At 39.0% G+C, this 19,194-nt stretch overlaps 1 protein-coding gene across 1 annotated transcript in view; it reads right to left on the reverse strand.

The window, feature by feature from the left end:
• Positions 1-19,194, reverse strand: part of CATSPERB (cation channel sperm associated auxiliary subunit beta) — a 129,106-nt gene that overhangs the window by 67,387 nt on the left and 42,525 nt on the right. Inside the window, exons 8-14 of the mRNA XM_082618973.1 lie at positions 14,431-14,526; positions 14,173-14,291; positions 12,827-12,859; positions 7,838-7,904; positions 7,494-7,540; positions 6,934-7,086; positions 5,412-5,564 (exon numbers count right to left, since the gene is read on the reverse strand). Coding sequence (XP_082475099.1) covers positions 5,412-5,564; positions 6,934-7,086; positions 7,494-7,540; positions 7,838-7,904; positions 12,827-12,859; positions 14,173-14,291; positions 14,431-14,526 — 668 coding nt within the window. The remainder of the gene's footprint in view (positions 1-5,411; positions 5,565-6,933; positions 7,087-7,493; positions 7,541-7,837; positions 7,905-12,826; positions 12,860-14,172; positions 14,292-14,430; positions 14,527-19,194) is intronic.

The raw sequence follows: 19,194 nt of genomic DNA on the forward strand, positions 1-19,194 counted from the left end.
ATCAGTTAGGTGCAATTGGTCTACAGTGTTGTTCATGTCTTCTGTTTCCTTATTTATCTTCTGTCTGGTTGTTTTATCCATTATTGAAAGTGGAGTATGAAGTCTCTTATGATTATGTTGCTATCTATTTCTCCCTTCATTCTTTCAAAGTTTGCTTCATATTTATATTTCAAAGTTTGCTCTGATGTTTCATGCATAAATATTTATAATGGTTATATCTTCTTGGTGAATTGACCTTTTATTCTTATATAATGTCTTTGTCTCTTGCAATGATTTCTGACTTGAAGTCTATTTTGTATGATTAAAATAGTATAGCCATCTTTTGGATGCCATTTGCATGAAATATTTTTTCAATCTTTTTGTTTTCAGCCTATGTCCTCAGATCTAAAGTGAGTCTCTTGTAGACAGAATATAATTGCATCCTGTTTGTTTTTTTTTTAATCCATTCAGCTAATTTATGTCTTTTGATTGGGGTACTTAGTGTATTTAAATGTAAATAATTACTGACAGGGAAGGATTTACTATTACCATTTTGTTTATTGTTTCGTATGTCTTGTAGCTTTTTGTCCCTCCTTTCCTCTCTTACTGTCTTCCTTTGTGTGTTTTTTTTTTTGTAGTGACATGCTTTGATTTCCTGTGTTCTTGTGTATATATTCCACATATATATTTTTCTTTGTAGTTACCACTGCAATTACATAAAGTATTACATTCTATTTTTAATCTGATAACAACTTAACTTCAACTGCATACAAAATCACCTCCTATACAGCTCCACCCCCACACTTTACGTTATTGATGTCATAAATTACATGCTTTTATATTATATACTTGTTAACATATTTATAGTTTTTAAAATATTTTTCTCATGTAAATCCTATACAAGAATTAAAAGTGAACTTACGCACCAAAATAACATTAATACAAGTTACTGTATTTGTCCATGTTTTTATATTATTGCAAAACTTTTTATTTTCATGTGACTTCATGTTGCTATCTAGCATCCTTTAGTTTTGTCTTGCAGGACTCTTTTCAGCATTTTTTTGGCAGAGCAAATATAGTTGTAATGAACTCCTTCAGTACGTGGGCCTCTCACTGTTGTGGCCTCTGCCGTTGCGGAGCACAGGCTCGGACGCGCAGGTTCAGTGGCCATGGCTCACGGGACCAGCCGCTCCGTGGCATGTGGGATCCTCCCGGACTGGGGCACGAACCCGTGTCCCCTGCATCGGCAGGCGGACTCTCAACCACTGCACCACCAGGGAAGCCCTACAGTATTCTTCATTGACAGTTTTTTTTTTTTCCCTTTCAGCACTTTGAATATATCATCCCACTCCCTTCTGGCTTGCACTGCTTCTGCTGAGAAATCCACTGATAATTTTATGAAAGTTCCTTGTATGTGACAAAGTCACTTTTCTCTTGCTGCTTACAAGATTCTGTCTTTGACTTTTGACAGTTTGATTATAATGTGTCTCAGTGTTGGTCTCTTTGGACTTATTCTGATTGGAATTTCTTTAAGGTGTATGTCCATTTTCCCCCTCAAATTTGAGAAGTGTTTGACCATTATTTCTTTAAATAAGCTCTGTGTCCCTTTCTCTCTCTTCACCTTCTGGGACTCCCATAATTGCATATGTAGGCCCATTTGAGAGTATCTGTAAATTCCTGAGGTTCTCTTCACTTTTCTTCATTCTTTTTTCTTTTTGCTCCTCTGACTTGATGATTTCAAATAATCTCTCTTCAATTTGCTGATTCTTTCTTCTGCTTGATCTAGTCTGCTGTTAAACTTGTCTAGTGAGTTTTTCAGTTCAGTTATTGTATTTTTCAGTTCCGGAATTTCTGTTTGACCTTTTAAAATGATTTCTATCTCTTTTTGATATTCTCATTTTGTCCATGCATTATTTTCCTGATTTCTCTTAGTTATCTGTGTTCTTGTGTGACTCATTGAGCACCTTTATGACAGTAGTTTTCAATTCTTTGTCAGGCATCTCATAGATCTGCATTTCTTTACGGTCATTTTCTGGAGTTTTATTTTGTTCCTTTGATTGGATCATGTATGCCTGTTTCTTTGTATGCCTTCTGATGTTGCTGTTGTTGTTTTGAGACTTGGGCACCAGATAAAGCAACCACATTTCCAGTTTTTATAGACTGGTTTTATGCAGACCTTTACCAATCTACCCAGTTAGAGATTCTAGGACCTCTGAAATCCTTTCTGAGGATGTGTCTTCTCTGGCTTGTTCTGTGCTTTTAGCTGTCTCAAATTCCCTAAACTGCTTATCCCTGCTTCTTCTCAGAAGCCCATAAGCTCTTGCTGCCGCTGGCATCTGCCTGCAGAACTGCAATTTTAATGTGCTGTAGTGATCATATCTGTTTTCAGCAGTTTCCAAACAAGGCTGCCAGTTCCATCAGTGCTTTGAGTCAAGTGAGACAGATTCCAGTCTGTCAGGCAGCCCCTGGTCTGGCCAGAACATTGGAGGCACTGTTAGCTCTTTTGTTTCTGTCCTGAGGGAGGATCCTTGGTGTGGGAAGTTTCCTTCAAGTTGTGCTGCCCTAAGTCAAATAGGAGGAGAGGCATGGATGTATGTGCAAAATGTTGCAAGTTTTTCTATCCCTTTTGCTGGAATCCCTTCTTGGTTTTAGCTTGGTTTGGGTGCTGTAGCTTCTCAACAGGCCTGTAGAGTTCTTGCAAAGGTATGCTGGTTTGTATATTGCTATATTTGTGGTTCTGGGGGAAAGTGAGGGTCTGAAACTTCCTAGCCTGCCATCTTGTCAATATTACTCCCCCTTTTCAGCAGTTCCCAAACAATGCTGCATGTTGTATCAGTGTTCTGAGTTAGGCAAGACAGAAACCAGTCCCTTGAGCAGCCCCCAGACAAGCCAGAATGTTGGACACAAGGCCCACTCTTCTGTCTCTATTCCAAGGGAGGATCCCTGGTGTGGGAGGTTTCTTCCTGGTTGTGCCATGCTAGATTGAATGGGGGTAGGACAGATGGGCAAACACTGCAAATTTTCCCACCCTTTTGTTAGAATCCTTTTTTGGTTTTATGTTGGTCTGGGTTCTGTAGCTTCTCAACTGGTCTCTAAAGTTCTTGTAAAGGTACTCTGATCTGTATATTGTTGCTAACTCAGTGTCTCTGTGGAAGAGCAATGGCCTGAAGCTTCTTAGTCTGCCATCTTGCTGATCCAGAGTTCTTCTTTTTAATGAAGGTGAAGTTCTCTTTTTCTTTTATGGTTATTGTTTTTTTAAGTCTTGTTTTAAAGTGTTTTCCCACACTGAGTTCAGAAAGATATTCATTTTTTTCCCTCTAAAAGTTTTGATATTTAAATTAGTAATCTGTCAGGACTTGAGCTTGATGTATGTTGCAATGTGGGGATATATTTCAACAGTTTCCATATGTATAACCAAACTTCCCATCCCATTTTGAGCAGTCTCTTATTTCCCCCTGTGATGTCACTTTGGCATCTATCAATATTCCAGATTTGCATGGGTCTACTTGTGGGCTATTTTATCCCATTGGTCAATTTGTCTATTCCTGGCCCAAAACTGCATTACCAAAATTATTACAACTTTTAAAATAGTGTTAATATCTGGTAATACAAGTCCTTCCTTCTTATTCTTCTTCAGAAGTGTCTTGGTTACCCTTGGTCTTTTGTTTTTCCATGTACAATTATTTTTTTTCTTTTTGCTTTACTTAAAAAAATTTTTAATTGAGGTATAATTGACATATACCATATATATTTTAGAGTCAACTTAAACTCCACAACACATCTTGGGGTTTTGATTAGAGTTGTATTAGATCTACAGATTAATTTAAGGAAGAATTGGTATTATAAGTCAAGTTTTCTTGTCCACAAGCATGTTTGTGTTCATTTCTTTATAAAGTTTTAAATGTCCTTCAGTGAAGTTTATAATTTTCTACATATAGGTCTTAGAAATCTTTCCTTAGATTTGTTCTTAGGTACTTTATAGTTTTTGTTTGTGGATTTCTGTTTTGTTTTGCTTTGTTTCTGCTATTGTAAATAGTGTCTTAAAAATTGTGTTTTCAAATTTATTGTTGATTGTGTGCAGAAATGAAATTGACTTTACCTCCTGCCTAGTTTAACTTTAACTCCCATCTTGTTTTAGTAATTTGTATGTATCTTTTAGATTTTCTATATAGACAATCAGATCTTCTGCAAGTAAACAGATTTTGTTTGCTACTTTTTAAAATTCATGCCTTTGATTTCTTAATTTTTTTTTGTTTGTCTTATTGCATTCCCCTCTGTATACTTTTTCACTTCTTAATAGTTTCTTGGTAGAACTCCAAGAAACTGTTGTATTGTGGTTAATACAACCCCCTGCCTTTTCCACAGTTGAATGTGGAAAAGAACATTTGATAATGCTGAACTGGTCACATATTGAATTCATGAGCACAAAGCTCAAGCAATCATACTGGATTACCTTAGTCAATTCATTCTCCCATCTTCCTAGGCAGCTATTTCACTCTGTTCTCTCTTTCCTCAACCCTTCAACATTCCTCCTCCATCCTCACTAGTAAACAATAACTTTGATTTTTGTTGAGAAAATAGAAGATAAGTTCCCATACCTTCCATTACCATAGCTACCGACCTACCTACCAACTTCTGAACTCGAAAACCCTTCCTTCCTCCTGTTACTATAGAACAACTGTCTGTACTCCTAAGGCCAGTCTCTCCACTAGTTCATAGACCTCATCTCCTCTCACCTCTTTAGAAATGTCACTCCAGCAATTTCTTTTCTCTCTTTCCTGCATCGTCAGCTTTTCCTCTCTACCAAATAAGTCCCATAAGCACACAACGTAATTCCTCCTATCTTTAAAAAAACTCTTCTTTTGGGCTTCCCTGGTGGTGCAGTGGTTGAGAATCTGCCTGCTAATGCAGGGGACACGGGTTCGAGCCCTGGTCTGGGAAGATCCCACATGCCGCGGAGCGGCTGGGCCCATGAGCCATGGCCGCTGAGCCTGCGCGTCTGGAGCTTGTGCTCCGCAACAAGAGAGGCCGCGACAGTGAGAGGCCCACACACCATGATGAAGAGTGGCCCCCGCTTGCCACAACTAGAGAAAGCCCTTGCACGGAAACAAAGACCCAACACAGCCAAAAATAAAAAAAATAAATAAATTTAAAGAAGGCTCAACATTAAAAAAAAAAAAAAAACACCTCTTCTTTTGACCTTTCTTTCTTCAAACACTGCCACAATTCCCTGCTCCACTTTTCAGCAAAACTTTGCAAAAGATTTGTTTGTATTCACTGTCACTAATTCCTCTCCTCTCATTCTCCCTTCATCAGGCTTTCCACCTCCCTGACCATCAGAGCAACTCTGTTCTTTACTTGATGTATAACCACTCAACATAGAGCAAGTGAATGATTTACATCTATACTAGAGTGTGAAGTTTCATACACACCTGATTACCATAAGCATACAGAAAATGGCTTCGTGGGTGGAATGTCATTCCAACAGGAGAAGAGAATGATGAAGGAAATAAGAAAAGTGGAAATTTTTGTATTAATCTTGGTTTGTTGTTTTTTAGGATCCTCACAGAGACAGTGGTATTTTTCTAGAAATAGATAAACAAAGCAGGAGCAAATCATAAGAACTTTTCCCACCAATAGTACTAGTCTATGTTACAATTTTTAGAGTTTCCTGTTACTTGGATTTGGATTAAGATAGGGACAAAACCATTAACACAGCATAGAATTGGAAGGATTAGCAACTATTGGTATCTCTTTACTCTGCCTCCCCCCACCATATATGTCCATTTTATAGATGTTGAACATGAAGTAAAGAAGGTTAAATAATTTGCCCATTTATTATTTAATAATAATAATTTAATTAATAATTTAATTATTATTATTAAATAATAAATGTCAAGGGGGGATTTATTGTAGAACCATTACTGGACTCAACAGACTCCAAGGCTCATGCTCATAACTATAATGTCAAACTACTTTTTAAAAGTGTGGATGCCTAGGCCACACTCCAATTCTGTCAGATCATGATTTTGAAGGGGATCAGGATATGCACCCCCAAGGCATGCCACTTTGGTATAAAGATTATTTTAAGCTGAAGATATTTGAGATTCAAGAGATGCAGACAAAATCCTTCCCTTATCTGACTAAAAGCAGCAACTTCTGGGATAAAAGGCTGCCATTAATTCCTCTTCAGAGCAGCTCTACTCCCAGAAGGCAGAATGTGAACCTACCCCAAATCCCTTCTCCAGGGGAGTTTTATGGCCCTGAAGGAGACGGAAAGACCACGCATACCTGTACAAACAAACATCACAAACTTCCTTATCTCCTGTTTGTTCTCCTATAAACCATATCTTTTCATTTGTTTTCCCTTAAGTACCTTTCTCACTCAACCCCTTAAACTATTAAGATGTCATATAACCTCCAAATTTTAACTACCTTTTGAATTATTCATCACTGACTTTCACTCGCATGTAGGTACACTGCATGCATAAATAAATTGTTTTCTTTTCTCCTGTTAATCTGTCTTTTGTCAGTTTAATTTGCAGGGCCCCAAAAACTGAACATAAGAGGGTAGAGGAAAATTATCTTTTTTCTCCCCTAAAATCATGAGTGTAGGTAGGGCTAGTTCCACTTTTTGTTCATTTAAACTAATCATTTTACAGACACTTAAATTTATATAGACCAAACTCAGCTTACATTCTCCTGAAGAATAAGCAAAGAAGCATTACTACACAAAAGGCTCTGTATTTTCCATTTTCATCAAACTGAATGACAATAAGAGACAAGACATCTATAAAGTATCAAACTATATTGTTAGCCATAAATAATTTCACTGTAGCCAATTTTATCACCTTCTATTGTCAAAGATAAAAAGAACTTGGAAATAAGTTTTGCAAAGGTAAATTTTCACTACTGTGGTGTCAAGAGCAATCACCTCTGGGCTATAAGGCCTACCTGGTTATGGAAGAGGTAGACTCCAGAACTTTGCTCTTGGTCAACAAGAAATGTTACCACAGTTGAAAGAATAGTTTTCATTCCTTTTGAAATGGGGGATAAGCAAGGTAACCATTCAAGAAATGGTTCTTTACTATAAAAACAAGAGCTTGCCTACAAAAAGAGAAAGGAAAAGTTAATGCCATTCTTGAACTATAAAAGTCCTAATTAGTTCTTGCAGGCAAGTAAACTAATGAACAACACTAATTGTGTTGTCATGACTGGCCATAAATAATAGTGATATATCTTTCATGCCTGTGCTTCTCTTCTGGGGGATATGAATCCAGAAAACACTGCAAAGCATCCCTTTCTGGCATGAATTGTTTTTCTAGAACCACTGTGAGGGTCTAGATTTAACATAATTAGGTAATTACCATTAAATCTAAGTACAGGCGTCACTGGGAGCAAAGAGTGATTGTTAAGCTTTTGAGTCTATAGAATTGCCATTTTTTAGATTAATAAAAACCTATGAAATCATGCACAATAACATTTCTTACTTTTTAAAATATTTAATACCATACCTCACTTAGGGTCCTGTTTCTCTCAAAGGTGATAGTAACATAATCAACTATAAAACATAAAGGTACAGAAATTATAAGTAGCATCTGTATTTTTAAACGTATCACTAATTAAATGATACAATTTAATTGTATCATTTACAATACAATTTTCTTGCACTTACAACAGGGCATGCCTATTGTGTCAGACTTAAACTAATTTTTCCCCCAGTTTTAGGCCATTAACTTATACAAAACAAACCTATCTTTATATTTAATTATATTTTTATTTTATTTCATTTTATCTAATCTATATATGCTAGCTATGTTGAAAAAAGCTTATTAATAGTTCTTTAACTAAAATTTACCTTCAAAATGTTCTCTGTTAGCAAAACATCTTTCATTATACCACAGTTTTCCTTTGATGTAGTCAACCTACATAAATAAACAAAAATGTCATTTAGGCAATATGTAGCCTTAAGATGTAAAAATAGAAAAACTCATAAGAAATTTTAAAAGTTCAATAGTTCAGGAATGTGAGGCAAATAAAAAAAGAAAAACTGTGTGCAGCAAAATAAAAGTTCGTAGAATGAGGACAAGAAACAAGAATATGCTTTTTGAACAACACACAAAAAAGGAATAAAAAGAAATTTTGCATGATTGGCATATGTTAATGGAAGATGCTACTATCTATGAGCTGTCTTTCCAAGGCTCTCAGGAGCTGTTGATCTTTCATTACAGTTAAAATGGGCCACATGCTTATCTTTTATTCTCTTCAGCTGCAGCTAGGTTTAAGGAGACTTCCCAGAGGCCTGACAGCAGCAAGAAGCAATAAGAAAAAAAGCCACAAAAATACAGGTTTTGAAAAATTGGTCATACGGGAGAAGCTTCCAAGAAGGTGAGATTATATATGTTGGATATGAATTATATGCAAGAATTTGAGACGGTGTCACTGAAAAAATGTTGTCATTGAATAGGTGTCATTGAAAAAATGTTGCCTGCCATATCAGTAAACAAAGGATGTTGCAGCCACTCGGATGGTGAGCCCTGAGGAACCTCAGGACGGAGACAAACGAGCTGCCCACTGCCAAGCTCTCAGTCACTGCAGCCACCCCCCACAGATGCACCCTGAGGAGAGTCAGGATGACAAAGCACAGGATACTGGCCCCAGATAGCTGAGGTGCACATCAAAGGAATGATTTCAAGGAGCCCAGACTCTTGCATCTTCCGGTACATAGAAAAAGGACTAAATTCCTTAACTTGAGATATCTGGTTTTCTTTGATTAACAGTAATCTTTTGATGTTCCGACTACCTGGTCTTTGTTGCAAAAACTCCTAAATATCCTCCGCCTCCCTTAGTTCTTAGGAGCAGTCTCTCAGAGCTATCTGAGAGTCTGTGTCCCAGGCTTATGTCCTCAGTTTAGTCCACTGAGTAAAACATAACTCAACTTCTAGGTTGTGTTTTTGTTTGTTTGTTTTTGCGGTACGCGGGCCTCTCACCGTTGTGGCCTCTTCCGCTGCAGAGCACAGGCTCCGGACGCACAGGCTCAGCGGCCGTGGCTCACGGGCCCAGCCGCTCCACGGCATGTGGGATCTTCCCGGACCAGGGCACAAACCCGTGTCCCCTGCATCGGCAGGCGGACTCCCAACCACTGCTCCACCAGGGAAGCCCTGTGTATTTTTTTTTTTTAGTCAAAATAGGAAGATTCTGACTCTCATATTATTGAGACAAAAGGAAGACCTTCTTACATTTTTAAAGACCAGTAATAAAATCTGCATAATCTGTGCATTAAAAGCCTTTAAAATGTCCTAGAATAGATTGTGGTGATGCTTGCACAACTCTGTGAATATACTAAAGGCCATTGAATTGTACACTTTAAGTGGGTGAATTTTATGCTATGTGAGTTATATATTGATAAAACCTCTGAACAAACAAAAAAGCCTTTTAAAATGGAGTGGACAATAATTTATTTGAATTTCAACCTACGGTTTTATATCAAATGAGCCTTTTGAGTTCTCATATAAATCTTCAGTTTTTCAGGGTGCCATAATTATTATGATTATATCTGGACAATTAGTATAGAATCTTTATCGGGCCCTGATTCCTTTTTTACTCTTTAGATCCCTTCTTTTTTTTTTTTCCTACCTGGAATAAAACTCGTAATAGTCCAGTGAATATCCTTGGGGATAATTTAATCTGATCAGGCTGACTTCATTCCAAGGATGAGCTCATGCCCCAGGCCTGATTTAGAGTCACAAAGATGGGTCAGGAATGAACACACGATCCAAGTCAGGTTAATGAGTCAGCCCTGAGGCTTGCTGGAACCACCGGGGAAGAGATACTTTATTCCTGTGGGGAGTGTTGAACTGATGGCACATAAACCTGGTGGCTATTCTTACTGACAATTGGAGAAAACCCACTGAGAATGAAGCTAATGTAGAGGAAAGCAGACTCAAATGCTGAGAAGACAGGGTTGGACGGACATCTGTTAGGCACTAAATCCAGTCATGTCTGGAAGCTGGATTCATTCACTCCTTGAATTCCCTGTTCACATGAGCCAACAACTTCCTCTCCTTTGCTAAAATCAGTTTTAGTTTGGTTTCTGTCATTTGCCTTCAGAAGTTTCTGACTGTCTGGGGAGAAACTCCAGCTTTTTTTTTTTTTTTTTTTAAGTTGCTATTTTGATTCGTGAACCGGGCTGAGGTTTTTCTTATGTAATGTTATTTAATCATTTCATCTCTAAGAGGTAGATATTGTCATGCCCATTTTAAAATGAAGAAGTTGAGGCCCAGAGAGGTATATGACTGCTCAAAGTTCCATGCTGCATGGCTACTAAGCTCATCCAAGACTGGACTCCTGTCCATCTACATTTTTTTACTCATGGATTCTGCAAATATTTATGGAGACAGCCTATCTACAAGGCAGCCTAATAATAGCATACAATAGTAAATAGGATAGTTCTTGACATGAAACCTAAAGTCTGGTGAGGTTAGTCAGAGGGCTCAACAGATAAAATAGGGTGACAAGTGACAGCAATTGGTATTGAGAGGTTTGAGACTGCATATTGCACTCAGTATACATTGAGTACAGATGTATAACAGATTTTGCCTCACGCCAAGTTCCCAATTTAGGGCCTTTGCACCTCTGTCTGGACATATTTTGTCGAAATCATTTCTTCAGATCATTTGAGTTTCTGCTTAAATTTCACCTCCTTGGAGAGGCCTGCTATAATCACCATGCTTAAATAGAATATTATCTTCCCTTCACTCTCTATTGCTCTTCCCTGCTTTAATTTCAATAAACCCTTGTTACTCTCTACAATCATATTCTGCATATATTTGTGTACTTGTTCATGGTCTAGCTCCCTCAGGAGAATGGGAAGCTACAGGAGAGTCAGGACTTTATCTGTCTTGTTCACTATGGAATCTTCTTTGTTTAAATAAGCCTGGCTCAACAAACATCTGTTGAATAGATGAATAAGTGAATGAATAAATCACCACGTATTAACTCCTTCAAATTCCTGGCTGGACAGCAACATACACCCCATTCTTACTATCCTTCCTTCAATCATTTTAGAAGACGTCTTTTCCAAAGGTAAATTCCTATACTTTTAAGAATAAGTTCACTTTCCCCCTTTCTTTCCCCTGCCCCACGACCTCACTATCTTTAGGACACTTGTAGTTCCCCTCTCCCTCATCACTACCAGAAACCCCTGAGTTTTGCTGAAATATTTTAGCTCAGGAGGATTTATTTTAATATCCTTGTAAACGGTAAAAACCTCTATGAAGGGCAACTTGTGATTATCTTTTAATATTGCACAAGCATTTACTCCTTGATGTGTGAATCCAAGTTCCAGGAATGTATTGTACTGATATACCCAGACATGTACAAACTTGCTTGGTACAAATTATTAATGGCAGCATTGTTTGTAATGCAAAAGCAAAAGATTAGAAAACTACCCAAGTATCCATCAATAGGAGACAGGCTAAGTAAACTCTGGTTAAGTTTACACAATGGAATATTTGCAGCTATGAAAAAAAAAAGAAGGGCAGGCTTAGGTCTGGTAAAAAGCACAAACAAGGTTCCTGTCTCACTTACAGCTTACATTTCTAGGTCTGTCTCCCACTCCTTCACGGGAGTCTCTGGATAGTAAGCTCTCCTGATGCCTTATCCGTGACAATTTCTTTTCTTCACCCTCATTCTTGAATGATATAGTTTAGCTAGGTTTGGAATTCTCTCTTGACAGTTTTCCCCCTTGCTTTTTCTGATGTAAATCACTTTTGCCTACCTGGCCTTCCCACTTCTCAGCTTCACGTTTCTTCCAATCAGTACAGCAAGAAGTCAGTTCCTTTTGTTTCCTGAGAAATAAGTGCCCCTTTGCTTTAGACAGTGTGAGTGAGTGTGCGTGTGTATGCACAGGTGAGTGTGTGCCCACAGGCCTGTATGAGGACAGAATGGGGAGGAGACGTGGCAAAAGGCTAGAAATGCTCATCATTTTGTTGTGCTTTCCAAACTAAAGCATGCTTAGATGTTGATGGGAATGACTTAGTTGAATCTCAGAACTTGACCTCGTAACAGAGAGGGGAGATAACTGATGGAACAAAATCTATAATCAGAGCTGTAGAATCAGAGTTTACATGGTACTTGTATCAAATTAGAAAGAGTGTCCTGGGACTTCCCTGGTGGCGCAGTGGTTAAGAAACCGCCTGCCAAGGCAGGGGACACGGGTTCTGAGCCCTGGTGCAGGAAGATCCCACATGCTGCTGCGGAGCAACTAAGCCCGTGTGCCACAACTACTGAAGTCCGCGTGCCTAGAGCCTGTGCTCCACAACAAGAGAAGCCACCGCGTGAGAAGCCCGTGCTCACCACAACAAAGAGTAGCCCCCACTCACTGCAACTAGAGAAAGCCCGCGCGCAGCAACGAAGACTCAGTGCAGCCAAAGATAAATAAATAAAATAAATAAATTTATAAAAAAGAAAAAGACAAGGTAGGCACAGACCTACACGGGGGTTGGGGAGTCAAGTGTTAGCCATATTTCGGCTCTCACTATCTTTTCAACTGGGTGTCCTTGTGCAGAATGCACTGAACAACCACAGCAATCCTGGACAGAACATATAAAGATGGGGTGGGGACCACCTCAGAGACAAAGAGGGGGCATTTCCTCCTTTGAAACAGAAGGGGATATCATTGCTTAATGATTACTGGAAATACATGTTTTTAGTTCAAACTGTAAATAATATTATAGTATCAGCAATAATAATCTATATTATGAATTCCTGTCTTGCACCTCATCTCTTAGGTCACCAAAGAAACACATATCTTTTAACCAACCCTTGGAAATTGAAAGCTTCTTACCCTTTCGAAACCACAAAAGTCTGCCCTTGAAAACTAGAAGAAAGAAAAAAAAGGAATTTTAATCTTTGCTTGTAAATCAGAAGGCATAACAAAACAGCAATTTAAATTATACTAAAGGAGATGATGTTTTTTACATCCCAGCAGTTAGGAGTATCAAACACTAAAACCAGCTTCTTAAGTAGTTTGCAGGGTATCTTGGAGATTTCCCCCTCAGTCTTTGCCTTGTTCCACCATTTGATTAATTTATTTATACTTTAACTTAATTCCAGAAAGGATTTGAGATCAAAACCCCAACTTTTAATGATTTAAATGGAGGAGTTAAGAAGTGTATAGGAAGAAACTAGGTCGGCCACCGACTGGGGTTTAGGAAGACACATCCTTATCCCACTATTTTCTCCATGGCCACTCTGTCTTCTGCCCAGCCCAGTGCAGCTCCTAGACCAGGCCCTCAGGATGTACAGCCCACACCTAACTCTCTGTGCTTTGACCTCAGGTCACTGCTCCTGGCTGTTTCAACTCTCTTCTTTAGCAACCACATGATAAGCACATAAAAGGCCAGGTCTATTAGTTGTCTGAGCAACAAATGATACTTTCTTAGAGATAATGAGGAAGAAGGAAGGTTGTGAATATTCGTATACCTGAAAAAAGGTAATAATTACCATGTATAAGAAATAACTACTTCTTAACCAATACAATCATACCTTCTACACTTCCCCAATCTTTTCTCCTACTGTTCCTAAGTCTTTATTACTGTTCTTATTTCTGTTGAGGTAATTTTGAGAGCTATTTATTAACATATTTAAGAATTGATTTCCCTTCTCTCAATCCCAAAACTTACTTTTAATTACTTTATTTATTTATTTATTAATGTCTCTTTTCAATGCTTTATTTTGGAGCAGATGGGAGTGACAAAGCAGAAGCTGAGGAAGCACTTTAAAACAAAAAACATGGTGTCGAAGCTTTGATATAGCCATTTAAGAATAAAAAGAAAAAACTCATCAGAAGGACATAATTTTATGTTATTTTGTAATACTATATCTGGCTTTATGTACCTTAAAGAATTTTGGGAACATACATGACTATTTATAAGTATATAGGGTATTTTCTATATGAATTATTTGAAACGTCTCATAAATTTGTATAGCAATAAAGCTAGCACCATTTCCAAATGATGTATTCAACACTATAAGGCAAAGGAAAAAGTCACTATATTACGCTTTTACGTTTTTTAAAAGGAAGAAGCATTTTAGTTCTAAGATACACCACACATAACTCAAGTATCCACTATTTCTACTTTATGTCACAGAAGATATTTAAGGTTATTAGTTACAGAGCAATTCACCTACCATTAAGACAGAGGAGGATGGATACCGAAGATCTCCACTTATAAAAAGACCCAAAGAGGTGAGGATAACTAAAAAATGATTTGTTAAAACCATATCCACCATGGAAAGCTCTGTGTGTTCTAAAGGAAGAAATCATACCATGGGTTAAAAAGTAAGGAAAATGTGACGTCCTCAGCAAAGCAAAGACATTTCATAAATATCCATCAAGTGTTGATGTAAAGGAAATGCTGAGGATGAAGGCACTGTTAGAGGAATTACCTTCTCCAACTTGGGAATAGACCATGTCTGTCAGGTTATACCACGTGGTATCATCATAATTCCAAAATCCAGAAAAGCTGAGGCCTATGTAAACACCTACCATGAGAGAAAAGGGAAATTAAGGCAACACAACTTTGTAAAGTGAGTAACCAACTCCTAAGGTGCTAGGTCTTTAGTGGGCAGAGCCTGCATCTGCCCCACCTTCCAGCCCACTCTCCACCCCTGCCTCAACTCCCCTCCCTCAGTTTGAATCTCACTCCCCCCAGCACTGGAAGATAAAGTAACTTGGGTTACACCACATGAGTTTAACCAACCATCTAATTATTAAGGATTTTGTTTTGTATTGAAGGGGATCAGAATATGCCACCCCCAGAATATGGCACTTTGGCATAAGGATTATTTTGAGCTGGAGGCAACTGAGAATCAACTGATGCAGGAAGAGTTCTGTGCTTCCCCTTGCCTGCCTAAAGCAGGGCATTTTCTAACCACCTCACTCTGTATCAGGAAGAGAAGAGAGAGCAATCTAATCACCAGAGACAGGGAGTTGACACCATGATGAGTTTGCATAAACAGACTTTACCAAAATAACTCTTAACTCCCATTAGTCCACCCACATATTTCCTTGTCACTTCGCCACAGTTTCTTGTCCCTTGAGGCCTAGACCCCTTTCCTTTGTTAAGATGGTACATAAGTCCCCAAGTTTAACCACTTCTTTGAATTTCTTTTCTGTGAACTCTTGTGAATATAAATATTAATAAAAATTGCATGTCTTTTCTCCTGCTAATGTCTTGGTTAATTTGTAGGCCCCCAATCATAACCTAAGAGGGTACAGGAAGAGCTTTTCCTCCCTGACAATATCCTTCTAAGCAAAAATATGTTCCTATTTCAAGAATATAATTATAGTCAACAGTACAAAAACTCCAAAGAAGAAAATTAAAATGTGAACCCCAAGAGGGAAGAAACTATGTTTGATTTACTTATAAAGTGATTTACTTTAATATTTGTGATTTTAAAAATAGAAAAAAAAACTGTTAATATGAGAATATTAAACCTATTAAAACCTATGAGAACTTATTAAAAGGAGACTGAGTATGTTGGAAATACTGAAAACTCTTTGCTCCTTGATCTCACCTTTCCTTGGCCATAGCTAGGAATGCTTAGAGTCTTTTGTGTTTTATTTATTTTTTAAATTCTTATCTAGTTGTTGTTTTTTTTAATATTTGTTCTTTGGTTTTATTTATTTATTTATTTGGCTCTGCCGCCCACACAGCACGTGGGATCTTAGTTCCCCCACCAGGGATCGAACCCACGTTCCCTACAGTAGAAGCGTGGAGTCTTAACCACTGGACTGCCAGGGAAGTCCTGAGTCTTTTGTGTTTTAAATGCAGAACATTAATCTGAAGTCTAGTCAACAGGCATAACTATGGGGGCGGTGGAGGGTAGAGGGAGCCTGAAGAGAGTTGATAATCCAATGCACATGCTTCGTTTCCAAAAGATGAATGTAGGATCACTCGTATTGTGAAGTGTGTGTTTTAACTCCCAGCTCTTTTCTGTGTAGGGAAAGATGTAGAAGGAAATGTTATCATCATCCACTTTTTCCAGAAAGAGGAAAGCTAAAGACAAGCTTGTGCCTTTCTAAGCATGAAATCTAGTTCTGCAGATAACACTACACTATATTCTAAGTGGGGATGATTATAGGTATCCAGCATATCACATGACTGGATTCCTGCAAAGTCTAGAAATATTTAATGGAGAAGTAAGCAGTAAAATAAATGCTTTATTCTGGTTGATATTTTAGCCTGAAATTAAGTTATAGGCCACTCTCTATGACACACTGGCCACAATTGCATCCCAGGGTTACAGAAGCTGATGTAGATTTTGCAAAGATTTTGGATTTTATTCTAATGGGCAAAGGGAAGCCACTGGAATGTCTGAAGCAGGAAAATGATGTGATTTGTTTTACACTTGAGATCACTGTGGTGGCTGTACGGAGGGTAAGTTGTACCGGGTTTAGAAACAGGGAGACCACTTAAGAGGCTGTGAATTAGTCTCGTGGAAAACCAGTGCTGACTTGACAAAGATTTTAGCAGAGGAGAGAAGTGGTCACACTGAGGATAGACACTGGATGTGGCATCGTCCTGGAATGCCATCAGAGTAAGAACAGTCAAGAGTGTATGCTAGATTTTATTTTTGAGTAATTGGATATGAATTGGGATGAAGAATACTGGAGGAGAACAGATTTTAGAGGGAGATGAATCAAGAGCTCTGGCTTAGACTTATTATAGCTGAGATGCATCAAGAGGAATTGTAAAACAGACAACTGAATATAGGAATTTAGTTTCAAGGAAGTGGTCAGCACCAGAAATACAAATTCAGGGATCATTAGCCTGAAGGTGGCATTATTACCAGAGGACTGGATTAAGTTTCCCAGAGAGAATCTGGTTACATAAGGAAGGAGAGTCGAGGACAAAGCCCCATTTCATCGGCACTTTAGGGGTCACAACAAAAGAGCAGGCTTAGAAAACTAAGGAGTGATCAATGAGGTAAGATAAATGTAACTGAAGGTGGTGTCAAGAACCCAAGAGAATAAAGTGTTTTGAGGAGAAATAAAGTGGTTAACTGTGTCAGATTCTGCTGGGAGGGAAAGTAGAATGAGGATAAAGAATTGGCTGTTGGAATCAGCAACATGGAGATCACGGGCGATCTTGGGAAGAATTGTTTCAGAACAGTGATGGCAACAATCCGATATGCAGTGAAATGAAGATAAAATGGGAGGTGGAAAATGTAGCACCACCTACAATAAATTCTGCCCATACACTTTGTCTGAAGGAGAACAGAGGGATGAGGGATAGTGGTAAAGTGAGATAAATGAAGATTTTGGCTAAGATGGGGGATTTTAAGGTATGTTTGTATGCTAATGCCTCTAATCCAGTAAAGAGGGAAAGCATGATGATACGGGAGAGAAAGGTGAGAACTGCGGGACAGATGCAGGAGCAAGGTTCTCCAGATGACTGGGGAGAATGGGATGCAGGACACGAGGGGTGAGGAGTGGCCTTTGGTAGCAGCAGAGACACTTCTCATGATGCAACAGGCAAGAAGGCAAAGCACGCAAGTAGAAAGGCAAGTAGGGTGGCAGACGCGCACAGGAGCGATGATGGAGTGCCTTGCGATCAGTCTTAGTCTTCTACATCAAGTATTAAAGGCACAGTTGAGACCGGAGAAGGAAAGGAGGTGAAGTAGAGTGTTTGAGGAGTGGGAAGAGGTGTCACAAGGTCATTTTGCAGAGTGGGAAAATAAACATACCAGGGAAGAGAGATAAGATTTCTGAGCAGTGCTGAGTACCCACTTGGGACTTGTGATCATGAATTTATAGTGAGACCACTTCGTGGAAATTTAAAGTGAGACTGGTGTGCAACTTTCTAGTAACATTCTGCTATTCCAGTGGCATAGAGGTGGTTTTAAGGAGAGTTGGGATTGTGCAGGCAAGGAAGAAAGAGAAGGGCAAAGAAGTTACAGAAGTATTTATAAGGAGAGACTATGAAAATTATGGTGAAAAAGTTAAGGATGTTGAGGAGTGAAAAAAGTGGTAGAAACGACATACTGAAGTCTCCATGAAATCAAAGAAATGTCAGTGTGTGAGCACTAGGGTAGACTGAAAGAATAGAAGGTAGTGGGCAGAGCGTGAGATGGTTGTAGTGAAGATTTTGGAGACAGTAACAACATCAGAGACAACAAGGTCAAGAAAATGACCACAGAAGTAAGATGGGGGAAAGATCATTGGAGGAGAGGAGGCCTTGAAAGCATGGGTCCATATGGGTGGTGAAATCACCAAACATAGTGACAAAAATAAGGTGGAGAGGAAGGCAGGGGTCCAGACGCTAAACTCATCCATGAGTGTGAGTGATGGGAAGGTCATCATAGGCTGCCAACCAAGAAGAGCTAGAGGGAGTAAAGTCTGAGTTCAAAGGAGCTGGGCATTCTGAATGAGAAGACAGGAGTAATTATTAATAAGTAGCCCTTAAGGAACAAGGACAATGACCCTTGAGACTCAGGCATGTGACATGTGAGAGGGCCTCAGGGGAAAGAATGTTAACTTGGAGTGGCCAGATTATTCTTTACAGCAAGAAAGTTAAGGGACCATTCTGAGAAAAGATTAGTAGTACAGGGGAATTTGCTGATGACAGACCACAAATTCCAATGAATGGATTTGGGTAGATGGAGAGGGACAGAAGTTTGGGTGAATTTAAAGGAAGACCAGAACAGTATGTGGGATAGAGTAACCATAAGTGACCTGGAGGCTTAGGCTTCTGGTGGTGACATAGAACTGGGGTGAGAGGCATGATGGCATTAGGAGTGTCATAGAAGAGAAATGTGGGTAATTAGTCGAAACTGGAACACATGGGGCTCCTGGATACCTGTTCCCACCATTAACTCCATGTGGGATGAAACCCGGTGGGTGGACAAACCAGGGCCTCACAAAGAAACTGCTAGTTAGGCTTGATACTGTGGGAACTTATTTTCTGCTTCAGCACAGTGGGGGCCAGCTGGGGGAAAATGTAGTTTCATCTAAAAACAGGTTTCCAAACTGTTTCTTTTCTTGAGACGTTGAAGTGATCGGGTGAGTGAGACCCCAAGGAGTTGAGACTGCCCCTTCTCTCCTATGACTCTCAGGGGTGTGGCAGGATGCAGAGACTGGCTCTTTTCCTGTGACTCACAAAAGTAAGGCAGGTTTGGACAGAGAGGAGGAGGGGGCCCTAGCCTGGC

This window comes from Mesoplodon mirus (assembly GCF_964341445.2).
Source record: "Mesoplodon mirus genome assembly, chromosome: 4".
In the NCBI taxonomy this organism is placed as follows: Eukaryota; Metazoa; Chordata; class Mammalia; order Artiodactyla; family Ziphiidae; genus Mesoplodon; species Mesoplodon mirus.